At 48.9% G+C, this 26,071-nt stretch overlaps 2 protein-coding genes across 4 annotated transcripts in view; one reads left to right on the forward strand and one right to left on the reverse strand.

Annotated features, from left to right (window-relative positions):
- Nucleotides 1–450: 450 nt before the first annotated feature.
- LOC311314117 (retinoschisin-like) lies at nt 451–3,045 on the forward strand (the record flags this gene model as incomplete). Its single annotated transcript, XM_084444451.1, has 5 exons — nt 451–459; nt 572–713; nt 2,242–2,383; nt 2,521–2,716; nt 2,893–3,045. 5 exons carry the CDS (start codon nt 451–453, stop codon nt 3,043–3,045), a joined length of 642 nt encoding a protein of 213 aa, XP_084300577.1.
- Nucleotides 3,046–3,631: 586 nt separating this feature from the next.
- Nucleotides 3,632–26,071, reverse strand: part of LOC311314506 (cyclin-dependent kinase-like 5) — a 30,345-nt gene continuing 7,905 nt past the window's right edge. The window contains exons 4-19 of one of the 3 annotated variants that reach the window (XM_084444883.1): nt 18,274–18,319; nt 17,549–17,685; nt 17,292–17,412; nt 16,644–16,703; nt 16,044–16,134; nt 15,704–15,893; nt 14,338–14,418; nt 12,876–13,042; nt 11,420–12,497; nt 10,820–10,924; nt 9,904–10,009; nt 9,658–9,772; nt 9,199–9,304; nt 8,741–8,863; nt 6,862–7,134; nt 3,632–6,117 (exon numbers count right to left, since the gene is read on the reverse strand). In XM_084444883.1, the coding sequence (XP_084301009.1) occupies nt 5,755–6,117; nt 6,862–7,134; nt 8,741–8,863; nt 9,199–9,304; nt 9,658–9,772; nt 9,904–10,009; nt 10,820–10,924; nt 11,420–12,497; nt 12,876–13,042; nt 14,338–14,418; nt 15,704–15,893; nt 16,044–16,134; nt 16,644–16,703; nt 17,292–17,412; nt 17,549–17,685; nt 18,274–18,319 (3,162 nt within the window). In that variant the 3' untranslated portion in view covers nt 3,632–5,754. The remainder of the gene's footprint in view (nt 6,118–6,861; nt 7,135–8,740; nt 8,864–9,198; nt 9,305–9,657; nt 9,773–9,903; nt 10,010–10,819; nt 10,925–11,419; nt 12,498–12,875; nt 13,043–14,337; nt 14,419–15,703; nt 15,894–16,043; nt 16,135–16,643; nt 16,704–17,291; nt 17,413–17,548; nt 17,686–18,273; nt 18,320–26,071) is intronic. The other 2 variants (XM_084444884.1, XM_084444885.1) reach the window with 2 other exon arrangements.

Genomic DNA, 26,071 nt, shown 5'->3' on the forward strand with positions numbered 1-26,071 from the left:
CCATGACCTGCTGATGGTCGACATCTGTAGACATCTGTTATTCTCTGCTTCTCCTTTTGCTGTCACTGGTGGTGGCTGTTAGACTAGATAGGCTAATGAAAATATTAGGTTATGTAGAATTCTGTTGTCTTGGGGGAGGTCATATCACTTTCTGGATAAAATCTAATTAGTTTGGAGAACTATGACACCTGATAAGTAAGATGGGGCCAAATGGACAATGCCAATTGATCATGCTTGCCAAAATCCATGACTTTTTCTTCAAATGCACTAATAATGTGTGAACTCTGTGGTTAGGCTAGTCTGAGTGGTTCCGCACGTAGGGCCTAGGCCTCTGTCAGGGTTATCAGTTACTTTTTTTCAGTTTCTTTTTTTAATCTACACCCCTTCACCTGTTTCTCTCTTTCTCTTTCTCCCTGCTCCTCTGTCGGCACAGTCCCAACTGGTGTTCACATGGAACAGGTAGGCTGCTGTCTGTCATCAAGTGTCCTAATGAAGGCTGAAAGTGGATTCTGACTGGCTCTGGAGTTGCTCAGTGTTTTAACACGATCCTATGTGTTCGTCTGTGGGCCAGGAAGAGGATGCGCAGGAGCAGGACCAGGAGGTTGCCGAGACGTGCACGTGCGACTGCGATGGCGGGAACTCTCCCGCGGTAACCGCGCCACCCGTCCTGACAACGGTGCCGCCTCAGAGCCGTCTTCTGAATTGCATGCCAGGTGAGGACACCGACCACCCAGCTGTGGTTCCCTCGATCTCACGCTGGAAACACTTCTTCAACTAGCTGTGACACACAAGCCCTCATGTCCCTAGCCAAGCAGCTCGACTATCAAAGATGAACAGACGCGGTGCTATCACCAAGCTAGAGGTGCATTTGAGATTGGGAAGGTGACTTTTAGAGGATGTGCGGTTAGGGCAACGATGACGTGCATGTCATAAACTGTGCCAGGATCAGATGGATAACACTCATGCTACTTTTCTTTCTGACCGTAACGTAGGATGACTTGGTGCATCTGCATATTTTTAAGCTTTGGACTATAGCCAAGGTTTACGTATAGGGACTTATTAGTAGGATAATATTTCATAATTTCAGACATAGGAATTGACAAGTTTGCTTTCCTGTGGTTTTGCACAATTATGAGTGAGTGGAAATGAGATGGCACTTACAGCTGGTGAGAATGTCAGCAGGCAGCCGATGGTTTCCTGCTGTTTCTCTCCCCCTAATTTGGCCGTGCCTATCACTGCGGTGATGCAGAACCGTCCTTATCCACCAGCCTGTTTGGATTGAATTCAAGTTGCAAAATGACCTGCTCTGTCCTCATTGCGTAACAAAATAAGCGTGAATACAGCTTTCTGGTGGGACAGATGACAAGGCTGCAAGCAGAAGAGGAGAGAGAGAGAATGGCATTATGCTGGATGCTGTTAGATAATCCCATTACTAGTACAGCAATGTGATGAGCAGATTAAGGGGCCTGAAATAGGGCATGTCCTTCAGCCTAAAACAAGCGTGATGCTGGGCACAGCAGCACACATGGTGGGGCCCTCGGCTCCTTTTCCTCAGTGTGGTCATGCCAAAGATCTGGGAGGCAGACAGAGAGTAGCACATCATCATCACACTTAGCTGGATGTCAACCCTGTGTGTCTAACCAGAGGATGAGCAGTTGGATGACATTGCATGTATCTCGCAAGTCCTTGGTGTGACCTGGCTGCATTCCCTGTGCTGTGTGGCTCAGCGGAATGTTGAGGCATCATGTCCTCTCTGCAGGAAGCATCATCTACATTTACATCAGCCATCTGCCAGCCAAAGATATTCAATTGAAATGTATCAGATCGATTTGAAGGTATTGAATACACAGCATAAGGGCAGCATTACACCATTAAATTACTGTACACAAGCAGTCAGACTACTCCTGGCAGAAAAAAAATGTCAAACTGGAGGAGGTGAATCACAGATGTAATAGCATTTGATGTTGGCTTTTTGCCATATTTGCTCTGTCACGCCAGGATCAGGGCTCTGGATGGATCATTTGTGATGTAGCTAATCATATTAGGATGCCAAAACACTCAAACAGTGCTATTACATTTCTTTAATTTGCCACTTACTATGCATCTGTCAGAGAATATGAAAAAAATAAAATGTTATTCCTATTGGAACAGGCATAACATGAAATATATCATGAAAACAGTTGGTGGTTATCTGGGTGAAACTATTTGATATACTGTATACTGTATGCCTGCCTTCCACAGAGTGCCCGTATCACAGGCCCCTGGGCTTCGAGGCTGGCTCTGTGACACGGGACCAGATCAGCTGTTCCAACGAGGAGCAGTACACTGGCTGGTACTCCTCCTGGACCTCAGGCAAGGCCCGGCTCAACAACCAGGGTTTCGGGTGAGTTCCCCTCTGACGGCACTGCCACAACCCCATCCACTGGCTCTGGCCTCTAGACATTTCCCAAGCTCAAATGCCTGCTTACAGTCCTGTTGTGCCGATGGGAAAAACATCCATTTTGACCCCCTTTCTCTCAGGTGTGCCTGGCTCTCTAAGTTCAATGACAATTTGCAGTGGATCCAGATCGACCTGAAAGAGGTGGCCGTGGTGTCTGGCATCCTCACCCAGGGCCGCTGTGATGCAGATGAGTGGTTGACTAAGTACAGCGTCATGTACCGCACCGAGGAGCACCTGAACTGGATCTACTACAAGGACCAGACAGGCAACAATCGGGTAAGTGGACAAGAGAGGCACCCTGTAAAAGTCAGAATAAATAGGGGGGGAAAAAAGGATAAATGTTTTTCAAACATTTGATTTCTCTGGATATGCGAGGGGGGCGGTATGGTATCCATCATTGTACTGTTGATGACGTGGACCGTTATGACTCCTCCTCGCGCTCGCCCGCCCAGGTGTTCTACGGGAACTCGGACCGCTCCTCGTCAGTGCAGAACCTGCTCCGCCCCCCCATCGTCGCCCGGTACATCCGCGTGCTGCCCCTGGGCTGGCACACCCGCATCGCCCTGAGGATGGAGCTGCTGATGTGCATGAACAGATGTACCTGAAGTTACAGCACAGCCCTGCAGTCCTCCAGTTACAGCCACGCCTCCACCCCCCCAGTCCACTTCACCCCTCTGTCTGCCCCTCCCTGACTCTTGCCAAAAGGTGGCCACTGGTCCAGTAGAGCTGCCCTGCCTAGCAGGATATAGCGCGGCGACCCGGAAGTGATCCCCTTCGTCCTCAGTTACAGTATTCTCTTCCTTCACGTCGGTCTTGTGTTTTTCTTTTGGTTTGGTGTTTTTCTTGTGTTTTTCTTTTTCTATTGTGTATTTTTTCCCCCCTCCATTTTTTTGTGAAATTGTTTTGGGTTTAGCTTACATAAAGGATGGATGTCCTGTCCTGTAATGCAATGTACTGTACTGTCCCAGTCTGTCTATCTGTTAAGGCAATAGAGTTCACTACTGTGCACCCTGGAGATTCCTCTTTCATTCTCTTTCAATTGTACATTCAGGGCAACTGTTGGCCAAGCAATAAAACCGTGGCGAACCAGAGAAATGCCACTTATGCAAAGGCACATGTACAATGCATAAATTATGCAAATACAAAGGGATGCATTTACTGTATAATGACAGTTGATTCATTTTATTGGATATTTTATTGACTGTAACCAATGTAAACATGGATATTCTAGAAGAGCTGACCTTTCTCCCTGTAGTTGCTGTTCCTGTGAAAATGCTCCCTTAAAAAAAAGCTCCTAATAAAACATTAACTATGCTACTAATTTATGCCTGTAATAAAAAGCACAAACATAATACTTTGTTTCATACAGTTAAGTAACATTTTCAGTTATAAATATCACAAAAGAAATAATCACACATTGGTATTAATATAATACAGTGTTCTTGTCTCAACAGCAAAAAAATAAAGATAATAAATGGAAACAAATCTGAACAAAACAGAATTGTGTTGAGAAGAAAGTGTTTACAGTCCTGCAACTTTGAAGTACCTAGAATACAGAAAACACATTACATAGGAGAGTCAGAGCGTGAGACACCTGTGTTCTGTGAGCATTCAGGGCTCTGTCTGTGACTGGCTAGTGACCACAGAGGGAGGAGGCATTTGAACAAAGAGTGAGAGTTAAGTTAGTTTCTGACCACCAAGTCTGTTTAAAGTGCACCATTCAGAGAGAGAGAGAGAGAGAGAGAGAGAGAGAGTGTGTGTATATAGGTGTGTGTGTGTGATGACGTTCAGCCAGGCTACTCGGCATGGCATTCATCCTCCCATGAAGAAATACAGATCAGCAAGGAAACAAGTAAACCGTTCACTTAGCCAAGATGTCCTGTCCCATAGGACTGACATGGACAGATCTGCTCTGCATTGTACAACACCACTCAGAGAGGATCTGCTGTGTTTTAAGTCGACATACACAAGCACAACACCGGTCAATAGTCTTTCTCAGCTACTAGTAATAATATAAAAAATATCTTAAAAACTTCAGTTTGGATGAATAGGTGCCGTCCACAGATAAAGGAAGTACAGAGGACCATTTTTTCCAGAAGGAGGAATCTTACATCCAATATCAACTTTAGACTTATTTGAGAGCTATTCACAAACTGCTCATATGCATTTCAGTACCAATAGACTAATAGCAGCATTAGTTCATATAGATCTTACAGCTATACAACTTGAAAACCGAGTGTACATTTTTCTCCTAATGTATGATACAATATTGTTGCTATTGCTAAAGTCATCGGCAGTTGGCGTAACTGGCCAGGAGATTGTGGTAGTGTGACAACAGAAGCAATGCTAGTAAGCACAGCTGGGGCTGTGTGGCGCCGTTTAACAAACTGTTCTGACTTTTTACTTTACATCAGCAACACTTACATTCTGATATACAATTGACTTGAATAGATCAAAATATATTGTGCATAATGTATTTACCCTGAATATAAGAAAGCTGGATGCTAAATGTTAGTTGAATCTCATTACAATAGATCCTTAGTTCCCCTGTTGGGATAAATTATATTAAGTGCAATGCTTCCTTGTGTACTACAGGGGCGGAGTAGGTGATGCTAATAAAACAACTATGTTACACTCAAACAGTATTGCATTTTTCTTTTAAAGCACATGCACAATACAAGCTGTTTTGATTGTCAACTCACATAAATTACACTGACTACAGCAATGGAATTGAAAGATAATTGCTTTGAAATGGACAAATTGTGTTGAGGTGAAGTGCAGATGGGTTCGTAGGGGATCTCTAACCAGTATGACAGGGGACATCTAGAGGCAGACGGTCAGATCAGAAAACCAAAAGTCTCTCCAATGTATCATGAATGCAGTACAAAGTAATAGACAAGACGGACCAAAAATCAATAAAATCTTAATTGTTCAGACGCCTTTAGATAAATGTAGTCTTTATGAAATATGGAAATACTATGCCATAAAATTTAATATATACTTATTGAGAAGAAACTAAAACTCTTAACACTTAAATAGCCAAACTCTTACATCTTAAATAGCCATATATATTATTCATTTGTAATGTATATACCGGTACTTCATAACAAAAATTTATATATTCAGCATTACATAGATAATATTACAAATTCTATCAAACATGGAAGCTTAAAAAAAATAAAATAATTGAAGACGTGAGAAGGCCCACCTTTGCGGCTTATTTGCGAGCAGTGTCCGACACTGAAGGGTTCTGGACGGGAGCGAGGTGTCCAGCGGCACGGGGGCCTGCTGTGGGTGTGGAGGAGTGGGAGGGACTACAGCGCAGTCTCTTTCAGGTCATTGAGGTTTGGCATCCGTGAGCGGGAGGCGCGTCCGAAGCCGTGCCCGTTCTGACCTCCCTTGCCCCCCATCTGCTCGGGGTAGGGGTTCCCCTCGGTGGCGCGGCCCAGGGCGGAGGCGTGCCAGCCGGACTCCAGCTGTCCCGGGAGGGGGTAGGCTGCCTGGCGGCTCTTGAGCTGGGGGGTGCTGAGTCCCGGGAGCCCCCGTCCCTCGCCGAAACCCCCTTTAGAGGAGGGCGGGTTGGGCAGCGGCTGGAAGCGCATGTCTGAGGGGGCTGTTTGGTTGGAGGGTGAGGAGGAGAGGTGCAGGAGCTTGCGCAGAGACTTGAGGGGCTGGCTCTGGGTGAAAAAAAAGTATAAAAAGGTGACTTAAAAGGTACAGTATAGCAGAACTATGGACTTGTCCGTATGCTGTTACCGACACAAGACCGTCAGGCTGATTATCAACACTCAACATCGACATTCGAAAGGACGTGAAAAGAATCCAGATGCGTAGTAGTAGTAGTAGTAGTAGTAGTAGTAACAATTTTAGTATAGAAGTAGTAGTAGTAGTAGTAGTAGTAGTAACAATTTTAGTATAGCAGCAGTAGTAGTAGTAGTAGTAGTAGTAGTAGTAGTAGTAACAATAGTAGTGGTCCTGCTTCTACTCGTAGTAGTTATAGTAGTACTACTAGTAGTAATAGCAGTAGTAGAAGTCTAGTAGTGGTGGTGGTACTGTAGTAGTCGTTGTTGTAGTTGTCATAAGTACTCGTAGTAGTAGTAGTAGTAGTAGTAGTAGTAGTAATAGTATACCCCCAGGTATGAGTGTGGGGATATAGTCTGTCCAAGGATTAACTATACCCCAGGGGTAAAGTGTCCTAGGATATTTTAACCCCAGGCCTGAGTATTGTGGGGTTACCTAGGGGGGATTAATCTGTTTTCACTTTAACCCCCGGAGGTTAGTCTGACCTAGGACACTTTAACCCCGAGGTTAATCTGTCCTAGGACACTTTAACCCCCGGGGTTAAAGCGTCGGGGGGGTTAATCTGTCCTGTTACACCTGGACTGCCCAAGCTGGGGCGCGATAGGAGGATCTGCACGTACCTGGGAATCTGACGCTTTCTCCGGTGGCCAGTCATTATCCCGGTCCCTCTCCTGATCCCTGTCTCTGCTCTTGTCCCGGTCCCTGCTCTTGTCCCGGTCCCTGCTCTTGTCCCTGTCCCTGCTCTTGTCCCTGTCTCTGCTCTTGTCCCTGTCCCTGCTCTTGTCCCTGTCCCGGCTCTTGTCCCGGTTCCGGTGGCGGCTGCTTTGACTGGATGACCCAGATGACCTGGAGGACTTCGGTATGACCATGTGATCCACCGCGTCGCTGGGGACCTATCAGCACACAGGAAACGGGTGCCAATCAGACATCAGTATGTCACAACCCTGCCCTGACAAGCATCCCCCAGAGCATGCACTCCACAACACAGCCCTGACCCACGGCGAGGGAGGACGAGGAGGACACACCCGCCAGGTCCTAACAGGGGTATCTCAGAGTCTTAGAGGGCAGCTAATGGTTTCTCAGACTCAGGTGCACTGTCGCCCTTATTCAGGCGTACTGGACAAGGTCTCCCTGAGGGATTATGTTCGTCACATTCATTGTTCATCCGGCCCACAGTCCCACTTCCCAAGAAGCCTTTGTGTGACTCCATCTGGCCAGATAACATTTAAGATAAAAATAAAGATAAGACAAGACTTTATTGATTGGGGGAAATGAGGTGCCCCCAGGGGTAAATTTAGATGGGCTGTCGTCAGGTAGAGACTCCCAGGAACACAGAATAGATATTTAAATGGGGAAGGACCATGAATAGGGCTCCAGACCCTCATCACATAGCTGCCTATTCTCTCCAGCTGGGGTAATTGTGCCGGTCTGAAATGGAAGGTGGCTAATGTAGGCCCAGGGATAATGAGTGGCTAGCTCTCCGGGGCTAACAGAAATGCGTCTCTGGCCTGGCCTTTCATTCTCAGCCTCACCGCCTGTTTCTGTGCCCAATGTGATTCCCTGTAACGTTACACGCTCATTATGTGTCCACCTGGCCCCCTTGGAGGCATCAATGTCCCGAGGACGAGATCAGACACCGCTCTGTCCCTCTCTCTGTACGGACCTCTGACCCTGAACTAGAGAACGTCACTAACCAGGACCTCCAGTATGTTGCAGTGAGTGTGGGAACAATCTCCCGTAGACCTCAGCTGTTTCCTCCTCCCCCATGGAGCTGGGGTGTATTTTGGGGTGCAGCAGGAGTGATATTGTGCAAGATTTCATCAAGCATAATCAGCTCCAGGTGTCAGAGGAGCCATGCAAACCCCCCCCCTCTTTATCATCATGAACCCACCCCCGTCCCCGTCTTTCCAACCAGCCCAAATCAGCCCCCCTTACCCCTCCCCCTCCCAACCCCAAATCCTTAACCCTTACCCCTCCCTCCACATGCTGTTGACTGCCCGGCTGGAATCAGTGGTGAGATCACAACCCCTCAGACCAACGGTATGGAAGAAACTGCCCTCCGGATCCATAGAGCAACTTACATGAACTGTCCAGCCATATTTGTCCAACATGAGCAAGCCCAATTTTGGAAGGAAGGTCGATCTACCAACGCCATTACAATGATGTCCTTTATACACTGAATAAGCTTTTTGTACTGTAAATACATATTCACTTTATCGAACACAAAGTACTGTAGCATAATTCTATGCTACAGTACTTTGGAGAAGTATCTGTAGAAGTATCACAGAAATATCCTAGATGAATTGCTTGATGGATCACTTAGGGTTTTAGTTTCATATTCATCATAAAATGATCATCATAAAAAACACCTTTAAAAGAAAAGTTTGGAGAAAAAAAAAAAAAGAGTTGATTAATGGTGTTAATGGCATGCGATGCACGGTGGAGGCAGGGTTATATGGAGTTAGAGTAGCAGTAGTGTACAGTGAAGGAGTGCTATACCATGGGTGAGGACACTACAGGGAGGACCCTCACAGACGAGCTATGCTTTATGCTATTCTTTGAGTTAAACAGGGGGAAAAGACATTTCTTGATGTTTGGAGTCCTTCCTTCAGGTTGTTCCGTCTGCAATATAAGAGGCACATGACTACAGTGGTAGACAGGGAAACTTGATATAGGCTTAAACAATAATAACAACAACAACCAAAACAACAACAACGTATGATGTTTGTTTTTTTCTTATGATAACATACTGTACAAGACACAGGTAACAGAAGCCATACAGAGACTGACAGACAGCTTTGCATTGTTTAAATAGACATACAGCGCATGTAGCTGTAACATATGCCCAGTATGATGCCCTCTACAGAAACCACCTGGATAACGGAGGGGGTGGGGGGGGGGGTCCGTGGTACACAGGGGGGTGAGACAGAACCGGAGGTCACGGGAACAGAACCCACCGTTTGGGACTTTTTCTTTTTCTTCTTCATTGCTCTGAAGAAGCCCTGTTTCTCCTTCTCTTTGGACGGCTCGGTGGGGCTCATCACCACGGTCTCCGGGCCGGCCCTGATGAGACGCAAGGAGAGGAGGCTGAGCTGGTGGCGCCGAGGCCACACCACCGCCCCCACACACTCCTCCTGAACCACCGCACGGCGGACCGCCCCCACACACTCCTCCTGAACATGACCAGGGTGGTTGTGCACCTCGTAGGTTTGTGTGTTAGTGTAGGGTGATCTGTAGGGTTTGTGTGTTAGTGGAGGGTTATCTGTAGGGTTCGTGCGTTAGTGTAGGGTTATCTGTAGGGTTCGTACGTTAGTGTAGGGTTATCTGTAGGGTTCGTACGTTAGTGTAGGGTTATCTGTAGGGTTTGTGCGTTGTGAGATGACCAGCCTCAACATGACCAAGGGAGAACTGCTCACCAGGGGTCGAAGGCAGGCTGACGTTTGGAGTGGCTGGTGCTGCCGTCCCCTGCCACCGCCGAGGCCCTGCTCTGGCCGCCGCCCTCGTGGAAGTTGTCTGGCCGAGGAGAGGGCACTGTTCCCACGCCACGCCGCAGAGGTGACACGGTGATCGGAAAGAAATAGGGATAAGCACTGACCGTATGGCATAAAAAAGTGAACTGTGCCAGGCAGGCAGACATGACAGTGGACGAGGGACAGGCTGACCTCGGTAGAAGCTGCCCACCCGCCTGGGCATGGACTCGCTGTAGATGATGCGGTTCTCTTTGGAGGAGACCCCGTCCTCCGGGTGCTGGTCGTGGTACATGCCCACCTGTGACAGGAGGGGGGGGGTACTGGCTGAGTTAAACGCAGGGAAGAACTGGCCTATCTGAGAGGAGATGGGGGGGGGGCTAGGGTTTAGTGAAGATCTGTTGTTTGATTTTGTACAGAGCCATTAATCCACAAAGCGGACAAGAGGAAGAAACAAGAAAAGTAGAAGGAGGAGGAGGAAGAGGAGGAGAAGCAGTAAGAGGAGGAGGAAGAGGAGGAGGAGGAAACGGGAAAAGGAGGAGGAGAGGGCACAGGAGGGAAAGGAAGGTGAAGCCCACTGGAGAGAGAGAACCTGGACTGGAAGACATTGTAGATAAAGTAACAACGCCAGCTTTTACTAGTGCTGTTCACTCAGAGCAACAGTCCATATAGAAAAACCTAATTATAGAAAAAATGAATTATTAGAAAAACCATATTATCCCACTCTGAGGACTCAAGGCTACATAGTTCATACAGTATGATGAGCTACAGTCATCCTTCAGAGGGAAGCAAGGCACACAGAGAGAATATTCAGAGAGTATTTGATGCACTGAGAGAGAGAGAGAGAGAGAGAAAACGAGATGGAGAGAAGGAGGGGCAGAAACAGAGAGAGACAGAGAGAAATAGAGAAGGAGAGGCAGAAACAGAGAGAAAGAGACAGAGAGAAACAGAGAGAGAGAGAGATGGACAGACAGAGAGAGAAACGGAGAGAAGAGGCAGAAACAGAGAAAGAGAGAGCCAGAGGGCGAGCGAGAGAGACAAAGAGAGAGCGAGAGAAGGAGAGGTGGGGCGCTTGCGGAGGAGTGGGTGCGCGGGGGCAGCGTTTTCGGACCTCGCTCTTCTGCCGCGGCATGTGAAAGGAGCCGGCGTTGTCCCGCGTGGAGTCCCTGATCGGAGGTCTGCTGTGGCTCACCTCTTTGGGCACCTGCTCACTCTGCTGCTGGTGGGCGGGGACATTAACACAGCACACGCACTCTTAGGCACAACAATAGATACTGCAACACTGCCACAGCGAGCCACACACAAGGGTTCAGTACAGTAGGTGTGTAGCAGAGCCGTACAGTAAGGCACTCGCCAGCAGCGGTCAAGTGAAAAACAATACAGAGGGGAAATGACTCAAAATAGATAATTGCCTGTTACTGTTTTCTCTCCTCACTTTTTTTCTACTGGGCCAGCAGGAGCTCGGCAACACCCCCCCCCCTCACTCCTCCCCCGCACTGACACAGGGCTGCACATTAACAGCCCGCTAGCCGTCCCCTGTCAGAGAGGCATGGCTTCATGTGTCGTTACAATTACAAGCCAGAATATCGAGGAGCCCCTTCTCTGCGGGGGCTCTACATGGCGCTTGTGTGTGTGTGTGTGTGTGTGTGGTTTAGGGGAGGTGGCTGGCTGCTATGGGACCTGGGGCTGAGGAGGGCGGAGGAGGACTGACCCTGCTCATGTCGTCCTCCCTGGACGACCCTCCGGAGTGTCGGGGCAGGGTGCGGTGCTGCAGCTGGGGGGAGAGGAGCTGGAGGCTGCTGGCCCTGGTGGGCATGCCCTGCCCCGCCGCCAGGCCCCCCCCGCCGCCGCCCCCCTCCGTCCCGTGCGTCCTCTGCCGCTCGCGCCGCACGTACATGGAGTGGCGGTGCGGCCGCTGCTGGGAGGAGAAGGGGGAGGTGTAGCCCAGGCCGTAGGCCAGGGCCTCGTGGGGGGCGGACAGGGAGTGGACGTGGCTCCCTCCCCCTCCCCCTCCTTCTGGGTCCAGGCCGTCAGGGGACTTGGCATCCTCCGACGTCTTGTGACGGGAGGAGGTGCGTCGGGAGGAGGAGTCCAGGGTGCCGCCGCCGCCGCCGTCCCTCTCGGAGCGCGTGCCGCCCCTCCCCGCCGGGCTGTGGCCCTGGCGCTCGCCGTGGCGCGCCGAGGGGCTGCCGGGGGCGTTGAGGTCCAGGCAGCTGGTGGGGAAGTAGCGCGACGCCGGCTCGGCGTCGCCCAGCAGCCGCGGCTCGCTCAGGTTCCCTACGGACTTGGCGTCGCCGAGCGTCGCGTGGCTCTTGGACAGGTTCAGGTAGGCGGCGGCGGCGCCCTTGGAGCCGTGGAAGGAGGAGGAGTCCGGGTAGCCGTGGCGGCCGTGCTTGTCCCCGGACTGCAGCGTGTTGTTCTTCCCCTCCACGAACGAGTGGCGGTGTTGCTGCTGCGAGCGGGCGTTGGACTTGAGGTACTTGGCCCCCGGGCCGTCGGAGGAGGCTTTGACTCCCGGGTTGAAGTCAAAGTCCCCCTTGCTCTTGGCCTCCTGGGGGCCGAGCAGGTGAGGCAGGTTGTTGTTGGCCAGGTCCTTGCTGCAGGAGGCGGAGCGGAGCAGTGTCGTCTGCGGCTGGTGGCCCTTGGGGTGCAGGGTGGGGCTGAGGCTGGCGTTGGCGGACACGTTGCCGTTGAGGAAGCCGTCGTTGCTGGGGTGGAGGTCTTCGTGTCGGGGCAGGCTGGAGCAGTCCCTGCTGCTGGAGCGATGGTGCCCAGAACCCTTCCCCCCCCTGGGTGACACAGCAGGGAGGGAGAGAAAAGAGAGAAAAGAAAGAACATTTTTCATTTTTGTTTTTCTTTGTTTCGCCAATCCTTTGTTGATCTTGTCTGTTAAGTTTGATTTGAAAGAGAAGAGAAGAGAAAAACGAACATTCTGGTAAGATTTAAAATATAAATCCCATATCCCAGTATGTAAATTTACTCTCCTGTCTACTGCATGTGCTTGGAGCTACATTGCGGTCAAAAAAACATGAACATCAACATTAATAACACAAAGTGAGATGTTAGTTTAGTTTAGTTTATCTTAGTGTTAGTTTTCTCTCTTCATCAAAGAATTATAGTAGTGTACCCACCACCAGTGTGCTGCCGTGTCAGTGTGCTCTCCTGACCTGATGGGGGCGCTGTTGTCTCCGTGGTGGGGCTTTCTCTTGGAGGAGCGGACCGGCGTGGGTGTGGGAGGGCCCGGACGCTCCACCAGTCGCTGGGTCTGGAAGGCATGGTGATTCAGGCTCTGCTCTGTCAGGAAGCGTTCCGTTGGACTCAGCAGCAGCAGGTTCTGACACACACACACACACACACACATGTGCACGCACACACACATGCACACACCCACGCACACGCACACACACACACCGACACATATACCCAATAAGCATAGTTAGAGACACATCACCGACAGCCACCATTAGTTCCTCCCAGCAAGCTCAACATTCAAGCTGTAATGAGTCATCGTCATTATCAGAGCTGGAATATTCCAGGGACATTATGTTGTGTTGCACTGAATAGAATTTTGAAAACACAGATAGTTCTGATGTTTCGGTTTTGCCTTGACGTGTCTCCTTTCTTCTGCTGAAGGCATGAGGTGACTCACATAAGGAGAAGTTTTTTTATAATGCACATTTATATTTAGTTCCATTTTAACAGCCTCAAGATTGTTTGTTGCAAACTCAGGTTGGTGGTGAGTCACTGGTGACCAAGGTGAGCCTTGTCTTCTTCCAAATGGCCCCTTGGACCGTGAGGTGGGAGATTCTTTTCTTTTTGCCTCCCACCTAACATTATGAAAGTGCTGTTATCTCCGGCCCTCTCTGGCACATTTAACCGTTTGTGGCGCCTCCCTGTTCCGAGCGGCTGGGGGGCTGCAGGGGAGGCCCCTCTCACAGAACATGCAATTACTGTTCGCGTGGCCCTCCATGATGTCGCATTAGTCATATCAGCCCAATAATGAACGCCAACAGCCAGAGAAAACAACCCAGAGAAATAAAGAGACTGGAATGAAAGTGGAAGCTACAGGAATTAAAACATATGAAAAACAACACCTTCAAATGACATTTAAAATGTATCTCGTGAATGGTCAGTTCTAAAAAGGCTGATTAATAAAGCAGCGAATAAAACGGCTCATTCTCTAAAAACTAAGATGCCGAGATGAATTCAAAATGGGTCGGTAATTTTTGTTAGCAATGAGTCACTGCCTACAGGAAAAAGCACGAGTGCGCCAGCTCTACCCACCAGCTTGACACGAGCCTGTTTACAGCGCAGACAGAAGCAGCACTAGAGCTGAGATGGAGCAGGGACATGGCACTGATGCATTTAAAAGGCCAGGTGTGGAGAGACATGTACTGTAGTGATTCACAGGGACACGGTCTCAGAGGCAAGTCCCCTGCAAAATGTTTCAGTGAGTGGAGAGCCATGCTACACTGTAGATGATGCTATTCTATAAGACACTCAGTAGTCCAGTTTGAGTTTTGTGAAAAGTGCTTACAAAAATGAAATGCATTATCACCTTATTATTTATTATTGTTATTATTATTACTCCCACAGCAGTTGCCCTGGCTCCTAACCCCTGACCCCTACCTTCATCAGGTCCAGGAGAGCGCCACTGATGATGCCCAGGTACCTCCTGTCCAGGGTCTGAGGGTGGTTCACAGCAGGGAACTGAAACACACACACACACACACACACACACACACGGCAGTAACATCCTGAGCATACGATCATCATTAAATTATTATTCCAGAAGCCCACGCAATATGATAAAAACCGACACAACCGACCTTAATGTTTTGTCAGGAGCCAGGCTGACTGGGTTGGCTAATGAGCTGTCGGGGTGATTGAGGTCAGGTACAGTAATGATAGAGGGATGAAGTGTGTTACTGCTGACCTCAGACCAGCTGAGACCACCTGTCAGGTACAGTAGCCCACCTGTCAGGTACAGTAGCTGGGGACACGAAACCGTGGGAGAGACAGGGCCAGAGAGACACCAACTCTCCGGGCGTTAGAGCCCCTGCCGCCCGCAGACTAACTAGCGCACGGAGCACAGCCCGAAGAGAGCAGGGAGGTGGGCGGAGCTCCGGGTCATCCTGAAGTGCGTTGGCGTTTGCTTGTCAGTTAACCTTTTTTTTTTTTTGCATACAGGGACGATAAACTCAGTGAAGCGTAACAAAACCGAGGAGCCTCGTGACGTTTTGAGCCAAAGAGTCCGAGACAGAATCAGGTTAGCCGCTGTTGACTCGCGCTTTCCAAGGAACTCTAAATGGCTGTTAGTTCCTGGCCAGGGGGAGGGGGAGAAGCAGCATGGTGCAGAGTGAGAGGCGGTTTAGAGACGGATATAGGCCTGTTACTTTGATATATTTAGGTCTATTAATGTACCACAACACCAGCACCAGCCGCAGCAAATACCAGCCAGATCTTCATCATCATCATCAGCAGCATCATAGCCTTCCCTCAAACAGTAGCATAGAGATGTATAATGAGTCACTGTGATCCAATCAGTCACGCCACAGCAAAGCCAGCCAGGAGAGCAGGAGAGGAGAGGGGAGGAGAGGCGAGGAGAGGGGACGGGAGGAGAGACACGGGAAGAGAAGGAGAGCAGGGAGAAGACTGAGAGAGCGTTAGTGAATAAAGGGACGGAAAAGAAAAAAAAGAGATGGGGCGAGGAAGAGAGACAGACGAGCGAGAGATGGAGAGAGAGAGATGGAGAGAGATGGGATGGAGAGAAATAAAAGGAGAGAGCGAGAGGGAGATATGGAGAGAGAGATTGAGAGATGGGGAAGATGATGCTAATGAGGTAGAGAGGAAGAGACTGAAATAAAAGGACAGAGGGAGACAGAGGGAGGAGGGTGAGAGGGAGAGACAGCAGAGTGAGTGGGTGAGGAGGGGAGGAAGAACAGAGGGATAGGCGGGTGAGGGGCGGGGGGGTGAGTAAGGGGGCGTGACCTACCCGCAGCCCATGGAAGCGGGGGTTGTTGTAGAAGAGCTTCATCTGTTCCGGAGGCAGGGGTCCCAGGACCTTCTGGATGGTGAAGAGCTGGTCGATCTCGCTCTCCCCCGGGAACAGCGGCTGACCGTCACTCAGCTCCCCCAGGATACAGCCCACAGACCACATGTCCACCGCCTTCCCGTAGGGGGCGCTGAGGAGGAGGGGGGGGGGGGGCGTGGGTCATTAATGCTAGTCGCGAGAGCTGCCGAATCTTAGCGTGACACCCCTCACGTTGGGAAGGGTAGCGCTAGGCGGGCCATCTGGAGCCGTTCCTGGCCAGGGCAGCGAGGGACAGACTCACCCGAGCAGGAGCTCTGGAGAGCGGTACCATCTAGTGGCGACGTACTCGGTGTAGTTGGCGTCATTCCCCTCCGAGAGGTTGCGGGCGAAGCCTGGACAAGATGAGCCAACAGAGGAAGTAAGGAGGGGGGGGGGCTGCGGCTGTGCCCACTAACGCCGCTTCGGCACCGACCAATCAGGGGGCGGAGAGCACAGCTTTTGAATGTTCACTCCGGCAGACATAACAACCCCATATCCAAACGGGAGGAGTGGCGAACATTGCGCGGCCGACATTATGCTGCCAATATGGCGTGAGGGACAGAGCACCTGCTCTGGCTCCCTCTGTGTTTGGTAGAGATACAGGAGGCTTTCAGAGGAGACACACACACACACGGACACGTGCGCACACGCACACACACACACACACACACAAACACACACACACACACACGGAGCACTGGCAGGGAGAGGTGCGTGTTGCTGTGAAGGTTGACAGCAGTGATCACACATAGATATGGGGTTACTTCAGAACCGGGAGGCTGAGCTGTGAGAGGAAGCGGAGTCGGGTGGAGCCCTGCGGCACGGAGCTCTGACAGCGAGGAGGCGTGGCGCTGCTGCTCACCAAAGTCACACAGCTTCAGGATGTCGTCGGAGCTGATGAGGAGGTTCTCCGGCTTGATGTCTTGAAGAGGGAGGAGAGAGGGAGAGGGAGGGAGAGAGAGAGGAAGGCACCTCATAATACTGCCTGGCAGTGGAGAAGGGGGGGGGGGGGGGTTGTCATCAAATCAACCGTAACTGTAACACCTCTCTCAGCCACATGCTGTGTTTCTGCCTCACAGTGAGGTCAAACAGAACCGGCTCGGAGGAAAACACAGAAGCCAGATCAGAGGATAGGGACATGGTGCTTTTGTCACAGACAATCAGCAACAGAATGTTCCGTCGGGTCATATCCGTGCGGATAGAAAATCCATAATATTGTCACATTTCTGTCTGGATAAACACGTCCCAGGCAATCTGGAGTCCTGCTCTGCTCGCAAGACACTTGCCAGAAGCTGACATCATGCGTAACAGACGGTTCGACCGCGAAGCCACGAGACGTGCCTCCGGTCTGCAGATTGGGGGGAATGCTCGGACTCTCGAACCACTGCCAACTCTGGTTCGTGCCGTGCTACCGGCCCAGCTCTGTCCCTGCGCGGGTGGGGATGTTAATGGTGGGGATCTCAGTGGTCTCCAGTAGCTAAACATCACACTCGTACATCTCGCCTCTTACCCCTGTGGACGATGTCGTTCTTATGGCACCAGTGGATTGCCTTGATTAACTGGTAGATGTAGTTTCGCACTTTCTCGGACGGCACGCCGTTGGGCAGCTCTTCCAGCAGCTCCAGCATGTTCTGAGAGAGGGAACCGAAACGGTCGAGTTTACCAGACGGTTGTTAGCTGTTTAAACACCGTTCGTTCACCGTTCTGGGGGTTGCGTCGGATGGCCTCGAGGCTGCGAACTGTAGGTCGCCTCTGCGGTCGCCTCACCTTCTCCACATACTCGAAGACGAGGTAGAGCTTCCCTCTCCTGCGAAAGGCCTCCTTCAGCTCCACGATGTTCTCCTGCTTCAGGGTGCGGAGCATCTTCAGCTCCCGTAGGGTGGTCTCTTTAACCTCTTCATTCTCTGTGGTCAGCAGACGGACATACGGGTGGCCGCGGGGTGAGAGAGAGAGGGAGGGAGAGAGAAAGAGAGCGAGACAGGCCGCAGGGTGAGAAAGGGAAAGAGAGGGAGGGAGAGAGAGAGAGAGAGAGAGAGAGAGAGAGAGACAGATAGGCCGCAGGGTGAGAGAGGGAGAGAGAGAGAGAGAGACAGACCAACAGACGGACAGGCCGTGGGGAGAGAGAGAGAGGGAAAGAGAGACAGACAGACAGACAGGCCATGGGGAGAGAGAGAGAGACAGACAGACAGGCCGTGGGGAGAGAAAGAGAGGGAGAGAGAGAGAGAGAGAGAGAGAGAGAGAGAGAGAGAGAGAGAGGGAGAGAGAGAGAGAGAGAGAGAGACAGACAGATGGGTCATGAGGAGAGTATGCAGGTAGGAGAACTCATTAGGTTAAACGGCAGTTGAAAGTTAAAGACTGGACACAGAACATTAGAAAAAGGAATCTGGCATTGTGAGAAAGAACAGTGTTACAGTGTCTTTCCATGAGAAAATAAATGAGAGCTCAGTGTCACATGGGAAATGTTTTTCTGCAGCATCACAGCAGCCTCTTACCTTCACTGTCCTTGAACTTCTTAATGGCCACAATTTCATTGGTCTCCTGCAATAAAAAAACAAACCCAATTAGGATCAGCCCCGCTCAGGAAGCTTTATAGCAAACAAACCCACTCGCGTGCACAGACACACACCCACCCACCCACACACAAACCCACACACACACCCACACACACCCACCCACCCACACACACACACACACACACACACCCACACCCAAACACCCACACACATACACTGGGTGCACTGACTGACTGCACACACCAGCAGAGGATAATGAAAGAAACGCATCAGATCTCATCTTATTATGCACGCTGCTCGCCTCAGTTCCCCTAAACGCCGGCTCCCAACAATAGGAGCAGCAGAGGAACAGACTGGTACAGCGTTCCACACAACAACGCAATTAAGATAAGGGCATCGCTATCAGAACGGACACAGAACGCAAAGGTGACTGAGCGAGCAACATAACAGTCTGAACTGCACAACGATGTGAGTGCGCAAACTGAGATCGCACTCTGTCTCGTTGGTACACTGACTCTTCTCTCTGGGATCTCTGTAGCTGGTCTCTTGTGTTACACGCTCATCCCTTTCAGCTCTCTGGTGTTCTCCGCATGTCCTACTTAGGCCTGCTGGAGCTGCCCGTTGGCGCCAAGCTGTGCTCCACTTTCCTCCTCAGGCAGACACATAGACAGACAGGCAGATAGACCGGCAGGGAGGGAGACAGAGAGGGAGAGACAGACAGGACAGGCAGACAGACAGACAGACAGGGAGGGAGACAGAGAGGGAGAGACAGGCAGACAGACAGACGGGGAGAGGGGGGGGGACAGGCAGCGAGGGAGACAGGCAGGGAGACAGGCAGAGAGACAGACAGACAGTCAGACAGACAGAGACAGTCAGGCAGACAGACAGACAGACAGAGACAGTAAGGCAGACAGACAGAGACCGTCAGGCAGACAGACAGTCAGGCAGGCAGACAGACAGAGACAGTCAGGCAGACAGACAGAGACAGTCAGACAGAGAGACAGACAGACAGTCAGACAGACAGAGACAGTCAGGCAGACAGACAGAGACAGTCAGGCAGACAGACAGACAGAGACAGTCAGGCAGACAGACAGACAGACAGACAGACAGACAGACAGAGACAGTCAGGCAGACAGACAGAGACAGTCAGGCAGACAGACAGACAGAGACAGTCAGGCAGACAGACAGACAAGACAGACAGGCAGTTTGCCAGCCAGCCCTCCTCTCAGAAGCACACAGGGCTCTAGGATGACTCACAGCAGGTTTAAGATCCGGAGGATCACAGCCGTGAACACAAACATCGACTGGGCCTGGATGGAGCGACGGGATGCAAACAGAACGGAGGAGTAGAGGGCGAAAACAAACACACAGGTTAACATGCTAAACATGTCATCCTTCAACATTTGCCGTTTAAAAAATCAATTTAGGTCAGGCCTACAGTGGGACCCAAATATATTGCAGCCGTAGCAAAGCAAAGCATTTTCAATTTGCCATTGTGGGAATCCATCGCAGTGGCTAGAGAGAGAGAGAGAGAGAGAGAGAGAGTCTGTAGGTGTGTTTGATACCACAGTGGTGCCAAGTCCCGCAGTGCTGCGTTGAAGGAGGCTAATTTGGGACCCGAGCCACGGCACGTCCTCTGCAAACAGAGCGTCACGCGCAAACACAGGCTATGCTAATGACTGATGTTTGCCTAGATCCAACAGGTACTCCCCCACTTGCCTACATTCGGTACGAACTAAAGTTGTCATACTCATACCAGTTCTGTGGGGTGTGTGGAGGGGTTGCTTGATCACTCTCCTCCTGTCCCTTGTGGTAATTATGAGCATGATTTAAAATAAAATAACACTTCAGCTGACACCCATCTCCATCACGTGGGGCCGGCTCCTCCCTTCCTGCGTGTTCTGGTCAGGGGCCGCCCTGCGTCTCGGTCGTGCCGCGCGCCCACCTCTCGAGCAACGCTTTATTTTAAGCCCTTTTGGAATTCTCGAGTGGCGCCGGATCGGAAGGCTCATTTATCTCGGAGAGGCTGCCTACTGGAGCCGCGGTGCAAAGCGTTCATCACAAACCCGCCTCTCGCCACCTGTGGGGGCGCTAAGCGAGCGTGAGGGCCACGCCGAGGCACCTCGACTTCCCTGCCTCAGCTCCTCCTCACGAGGTGGGTCTGGCTCTATGAAGCTCATCTTTGAAATAATCTCAACAGCTTGTCTGTGCTTGATGGGTACTTGTCTGATTGAATGGAACCAATGGGATGTGTCCCACCTGACACTTCAGGAAGACTCAAGCAAACGCTAAAGGAGTTGAAAGGATTTGTGGCCTGCATGGCTTTGTACGAAGATAAAGAACGGGAATGGAGCAATTATTTTGAAAGGGTTAAGACCTGGATCAAAGACAACATCGAAGTTGTAACAGCTGGAAAGTTGGTGGTATAAATATGGATTTTCTGCCAAGGCATGCTCTCTGTAACCCAGTGGACTTGTGATGTTGACAGAACAAGGAGCCTTTGTAGCGTACAGTAGGTAGACTGGTGGGCTGTAATGAGCCCAGATAAACATGACAGCATAATGACTAGTCTGGGGAAACATCAGGTTCATCTATCCATTGGTGGAAATAAATAAAACTCAGTGCCAGTTCAACAGACATTTTACCACAGGCAGAAAATTAAACTTGCATGTTAAATCATAAACCAGGAATAAACCAATAAACCATGAATAAATTATGAAAAGGCACAAAATATACACAGTTTTGAAAGTTTAATATTTTGGCACACTTGAATGGAAAATCCTCTGTGGTAGGATATGCGTTAGGGTATCTGACGATTGCGAGTCACAATATGAGTGTAATCATTGAACTGGAGAGTTCAAAGGCCACAAAAACACCTCAAAAAATTATCCAAATTAAGTAACGCTAAACCCAAACATAAAAGCGGAGAAATTTGACAGATGAAACAATTAATTTGGGCCATCACATCAAAGATCACATGGCTGTGCGTGGGCCATGCCAATTGGACCATAGCCATGTTAATTGACAGCGCTTCTACCCACGAGCCCTGGTTGTGGGCTCCTCTAACACCATAGTGAGGACGAACAACAGTCAGAGAGGGTGAGTCAACAGAGCATGACAACAACAGGTGGAACAGGGTCAGACTGTCTGCATTCAACAGGGACAGAGAGACACTCCAGCAGCAGCTCAAAATACCAGAGCTCTATCTGGGGACTACGGGGAGCATAGAACATTCCCCTCTCCAGCTCCCTCTCACCTTCTCTCTACACTCTCCCTTCTGATGGGTTTACGTAGTCAAGTCCTCCACTGAAGGTGACCTATTTACCGCTACGTGCAAAAGTCCTTTTTTCCTGGCCTGTCCCAGTTTCTGTACAGGGGGTGCAAAAATAACCGCTCCCTTCAAAAGGGGGCAGACAGATTTTTTTTGTGTACAGAACGATCCCATATGCTACTATGACTTTTAGCTCATCTAAAAAGGGTGGACAATATAGATTTGAAATAAATGTTTCTAAAACATGAAGGTCTAATGCATCAAGAAGTTGCAAACATACAACTTAATGATGTAGCCAACTCCTGCTGGCTGACTGTTTCAGTCCTATGTCTGTTTAATAAGTTACTTATTAATTGAATGGATAATAGAATGTGGGTAATAGATAACAGAATGCGGCACACAGTGTAACGCAAACATTAACTAGCACCTCAACGCATTCCATGAGTTTGGCTTATTCCATAGGTTATATAAATAGGGCCTACTGTACTGATAGTGTCTGTGGAGGTAGTCTAACTCGAGTCTACCATTCAATACGCTGTGTGCGATCAATAGGTTGTGTCATTTGACTGCTGGTAGCTATGAACATAAAAGTTGTGACCCTACCCACTGTAACCTTTAGGGTTATGTCAAGACTAAAGGGTTGTGCTGTGCCTCTTTCCGACCTGGATTGCCGGGGGAAACCATTAGAATTACTGATTAGAGCAGCTGACTTTGCACAGTCGAATTCCTCAAGGCGTTGCTCTGTGGTTAAAAAAATCCTCACCACCACTGCACTGTTCACCCTTTTCCATCTAGTCGCAGGATTTACTGTAGCCTGCACGGGCACGTAATGAAGTTGGGAACAATAGCAGCCAGTGGAGTGCCTCTGCACTTGGCTTACCATGGCGGCACACGGCCAAGGCATGAGGTTGTGGCTCATGTTTCACAGAAGTGAATGCAGAAACTGACATGGACACAATGAGCATAGAGCATCAATGAAAACATACAGCACATAAGAGACAACAAACCCTCCTGGGACGTGTGGCGATAGGGCCTGTCTGGCATGCTCCCTATGCCCCTGTGGTGTGGTTACTACTGCTACAGCCTCCCTATTCCCCTGTGGTGTGGTTACTACTGCTACAGCCTCCCTATTCCCCTGTTGTGTGGTTACTACTGCTACAGCCTCCCTATGCCCCTGTGGTGTGGTTACTACTGGTACAGCCTCCCTACGCCCCTGTTGTGTGGTTACTACTGCTACAGCCTCCCTATTCCCCTGTTGTGTGGTTACTACTGGTACAGCCTCCCTACGCCCCTGTGGTGTGGTTACTACTGCTACGCATGGATACGAGAAAGGGCTTTTAATAAGTTGTCGTGACAGACATCAGACAAGAACCGTACTGTAATCCACACTATTTTCAGAGGGAAGACAGAAGAGTGCTGACAACTAATAAAAAAGTTGTGTTCACCACATGCCAACCTCTTGTTTAGCTACTACTGTATCACTTTACTGTAGCCTACCCCTTGGGATTTTGCTGTGGGATCAATACTGCAGTCAGCAGAATCTCTGATGCAGTGTCTGGCAGCATTTGAGAAGGTGATATTAGTCGCACTGTGTGAAATACTGTACAACATAAAGCAGGTGGGCAACTCTCCCATATCTGGCGTAAGACTCCTGCTTTTGATCTTTATATTAGTGATAAGTCTATAGAAACATATTTCCATAGGGCGTATGTGTGCCAGCTAGTGTTGCACGATAGGCCTACCGATACTAGAAAGGTACCACGATACCTTGCCGTCAAAAACGGTACAGTACCCCATTTTATTAGTACCGGTACTTTAAGAATGGGACGTATTTCCGAGTTGTGTCGGGGCAGTGTGTTGGGAAAGTGTGTCGGGGCAGTGAGCGTGTGTCTCACTCTCCCGTTTCGAGAACGAGAATGACAACGAGAACGAGAATGACATCCAAGTTACACGTAACGTTTTGTCAGCGTTGCTAGAAGTTATCAGGGTTACATGGAAACATTATTCAACACCATTCACAACACTGCGAGCATGCGCGTGCCTGTTGTAAACAAACCCTGACAGTTATCTAAGAAAATAATTTATTTCAAACGCATTTATTTAGGGTTGCCTGTCTTCAACTAAAGGAAATCTTGGTCAGCCTGTTCTCAGGCCTACATTTCCAAATTAGGGTGAACCTATTCCTTAGTGAGAAATTAACTAGTAGGCCTAATTCGTTAGCATACTGTAAGTTATTATTGTTGTTGTTGTTATTTCTTTTGATGTAGGCCTGCTAGACCAGGCGCTTCCACTCAACTCGCTTCCACTCGACCTCAAGCCGGTCTACCCTGGATCATATTCCATAATAACCTCTCATTTTGTCCATCCATCCAACTGATTTAAATAAATGCACTTTCCAATGTCTGAATGAAATCATGAGTTTCGCTAGTCTGATCGCACTCCCCGTTTGAGCTGCCAATCCGAGTCTTAAATCAGACTTTTTCTCTTGAAGTTCTGGTAAAATCAAACATGTTTAACATTATCGGAAGTTTTTAGTCTTAAAGGGGTAGTGTGCTATTTTGGACATTTAGCCCTATTTGTGGTCTGTCTACCATGAACCTGTAACAGAGACCATTATTTCACTGATCATTCCAGTATTGAGCTAGCTGAAGTTTTATGCTCTCACTGGGCTACAATGGAAGTCAATGAGGCATACGTAAATGCGTTGGAAAAACACTGATAAAGTGGTTTTCTGAGATGGGAAGAACAGGGTGTTATCTTACCAGTCTCAGTATACTCTCCAGTGAAATGTATCGCAGTCCGAATGTTTTTACATGTTTGGCATGGCTTGGACATAAGCATTCCCCTGGCGCTTGTTCTCATTGTTCCAACAGAGTGCAAGTCATACTGTACCAAACACCTACACATATTCTGATTGCGATACCTTTCACAGGAGAGTATACTGAGACTGGAAAGAGTACACCATGTGCTTCCCATTTCAGAAAAACACATTTATCATAGTTTTTCAAACACATTTAAATATGCCCCATTGACTTCCATTGTAGCCCAAAGAAAACCTGCATGAAAACTGCAGCTAGCTCAATGCTGGAATGGTCAGTGAAATTACAGTCTCTATGTTTCAGGTCCATGGTAGACAGACCACAAATGGAGCTAAACGTCCAAAATAGCACACTTAATGCAAACGACCTGCATGATCCCAGTCTTTGCAAAATCGTTAAGTTTGTGACTAAAAACTCCACATCTAGATTGAGAGAGGGTATCAAACTTTTAAATCTTTTCGACATCTAGTGTATGGAGATTGCACTTTGTCTAAATTATATCATGTTGCTGCTGTGTCTTTGGAGATTGCATATTGACTAATGCATAAAAGAATAACATAGATAGAACAGATTAGAATAGCAGATATAACATATTAGATAGAGATAACATATTCAAATTGAATAGAATATCCTCACAAAATGAAATCAAGTTAGGCCTATTTTTTTTTTTTACAATGCTGCACAACCATGCATTTTAGAGAGATTGGTCTTGGACTTTTGTCAGCAGCATCCTGCTTAAAATACACTCCCGCGGCTATGTGCGGAAGCAATCAGTCATCAGTCTTAACATAAATCATACAATTCGGAAACTCGTAGTCTATTTTATCAATATTGCATAGGGAGGAAAAGTAATCTCATCGCCCCCTAGTGGTAGTGTTCCTAATGCCGAGAGAATGAATGGGATTTCTCATAGACACGTATTTTGAAAAATTATATCTTGGTCGAAAAGTTAGTAGAATGCCTTAAACGGCAAATACTTGGAGACAAACTTTATTGATTCTGGTGATCATAGTTGATTTTCAATCACAATCCGAATTATGAAAATATTTTTCTTAAATTCCATTGACTTTGACTGGAGGAATGGAGCAATTTCGAAAATTTGAAAGAAGGCAAAATACTGTTTGAAATTCTCACGGTTAGTAGGTTATTACTGTAAAGACACCCACAAGTTTTTGTTTTGATAACTTCACCGAAATGGCTTCATATTAATTATTCGAAAACCCGGTCTATGGGAGTTTACATTTAAACTCCTCTCCAATAGGAATAAATCTGCTAGGGGCGCATGTTTTCACTTTCCCTCCAGCCTATAGCCTATTTTTTGTAGTTTTCAAAGAACGATCTCGAAGGGAAGTGAAAGGGCTGCTCAGTTGGTTACTCTAGACAGTGGCAGAGGATTTCCAAAAGCAAAAGCACCTATTTGGCAATATTAACCTCATAACATAAATGAGGCAATCTGTAAACTCTGGATCTCGTCATGCCGTAACGTGAACACCGTTGCCCTGTGCTGCGAGGCTGTGAGCCACTCTGCTGCGCGCGGGCAGAGTGAAGGAGAGGGATCAGTAACCTGGCTCCCACCTCTGAATCTGAATGGCAATTCAATCTGAGTGTCAGACCAGTGGAGCAGAACAGACATTTTCAGTTGATAATTGTAGCATCCCAAGCTTATTATTTTACAAAGAAGAGTTTT

Source organism: Borostomias antarcticus (assembly GCF_949987555.1).
Source record: "Borostomias antarcticus genome assembly, chromosome: 10".
Lineage (NCBI taxonomy): Eukaryota > Metazoa > Chordata > Actinopteri > Stomiiformes > Stomiidae > Borostomias > Borostomias antarcticus.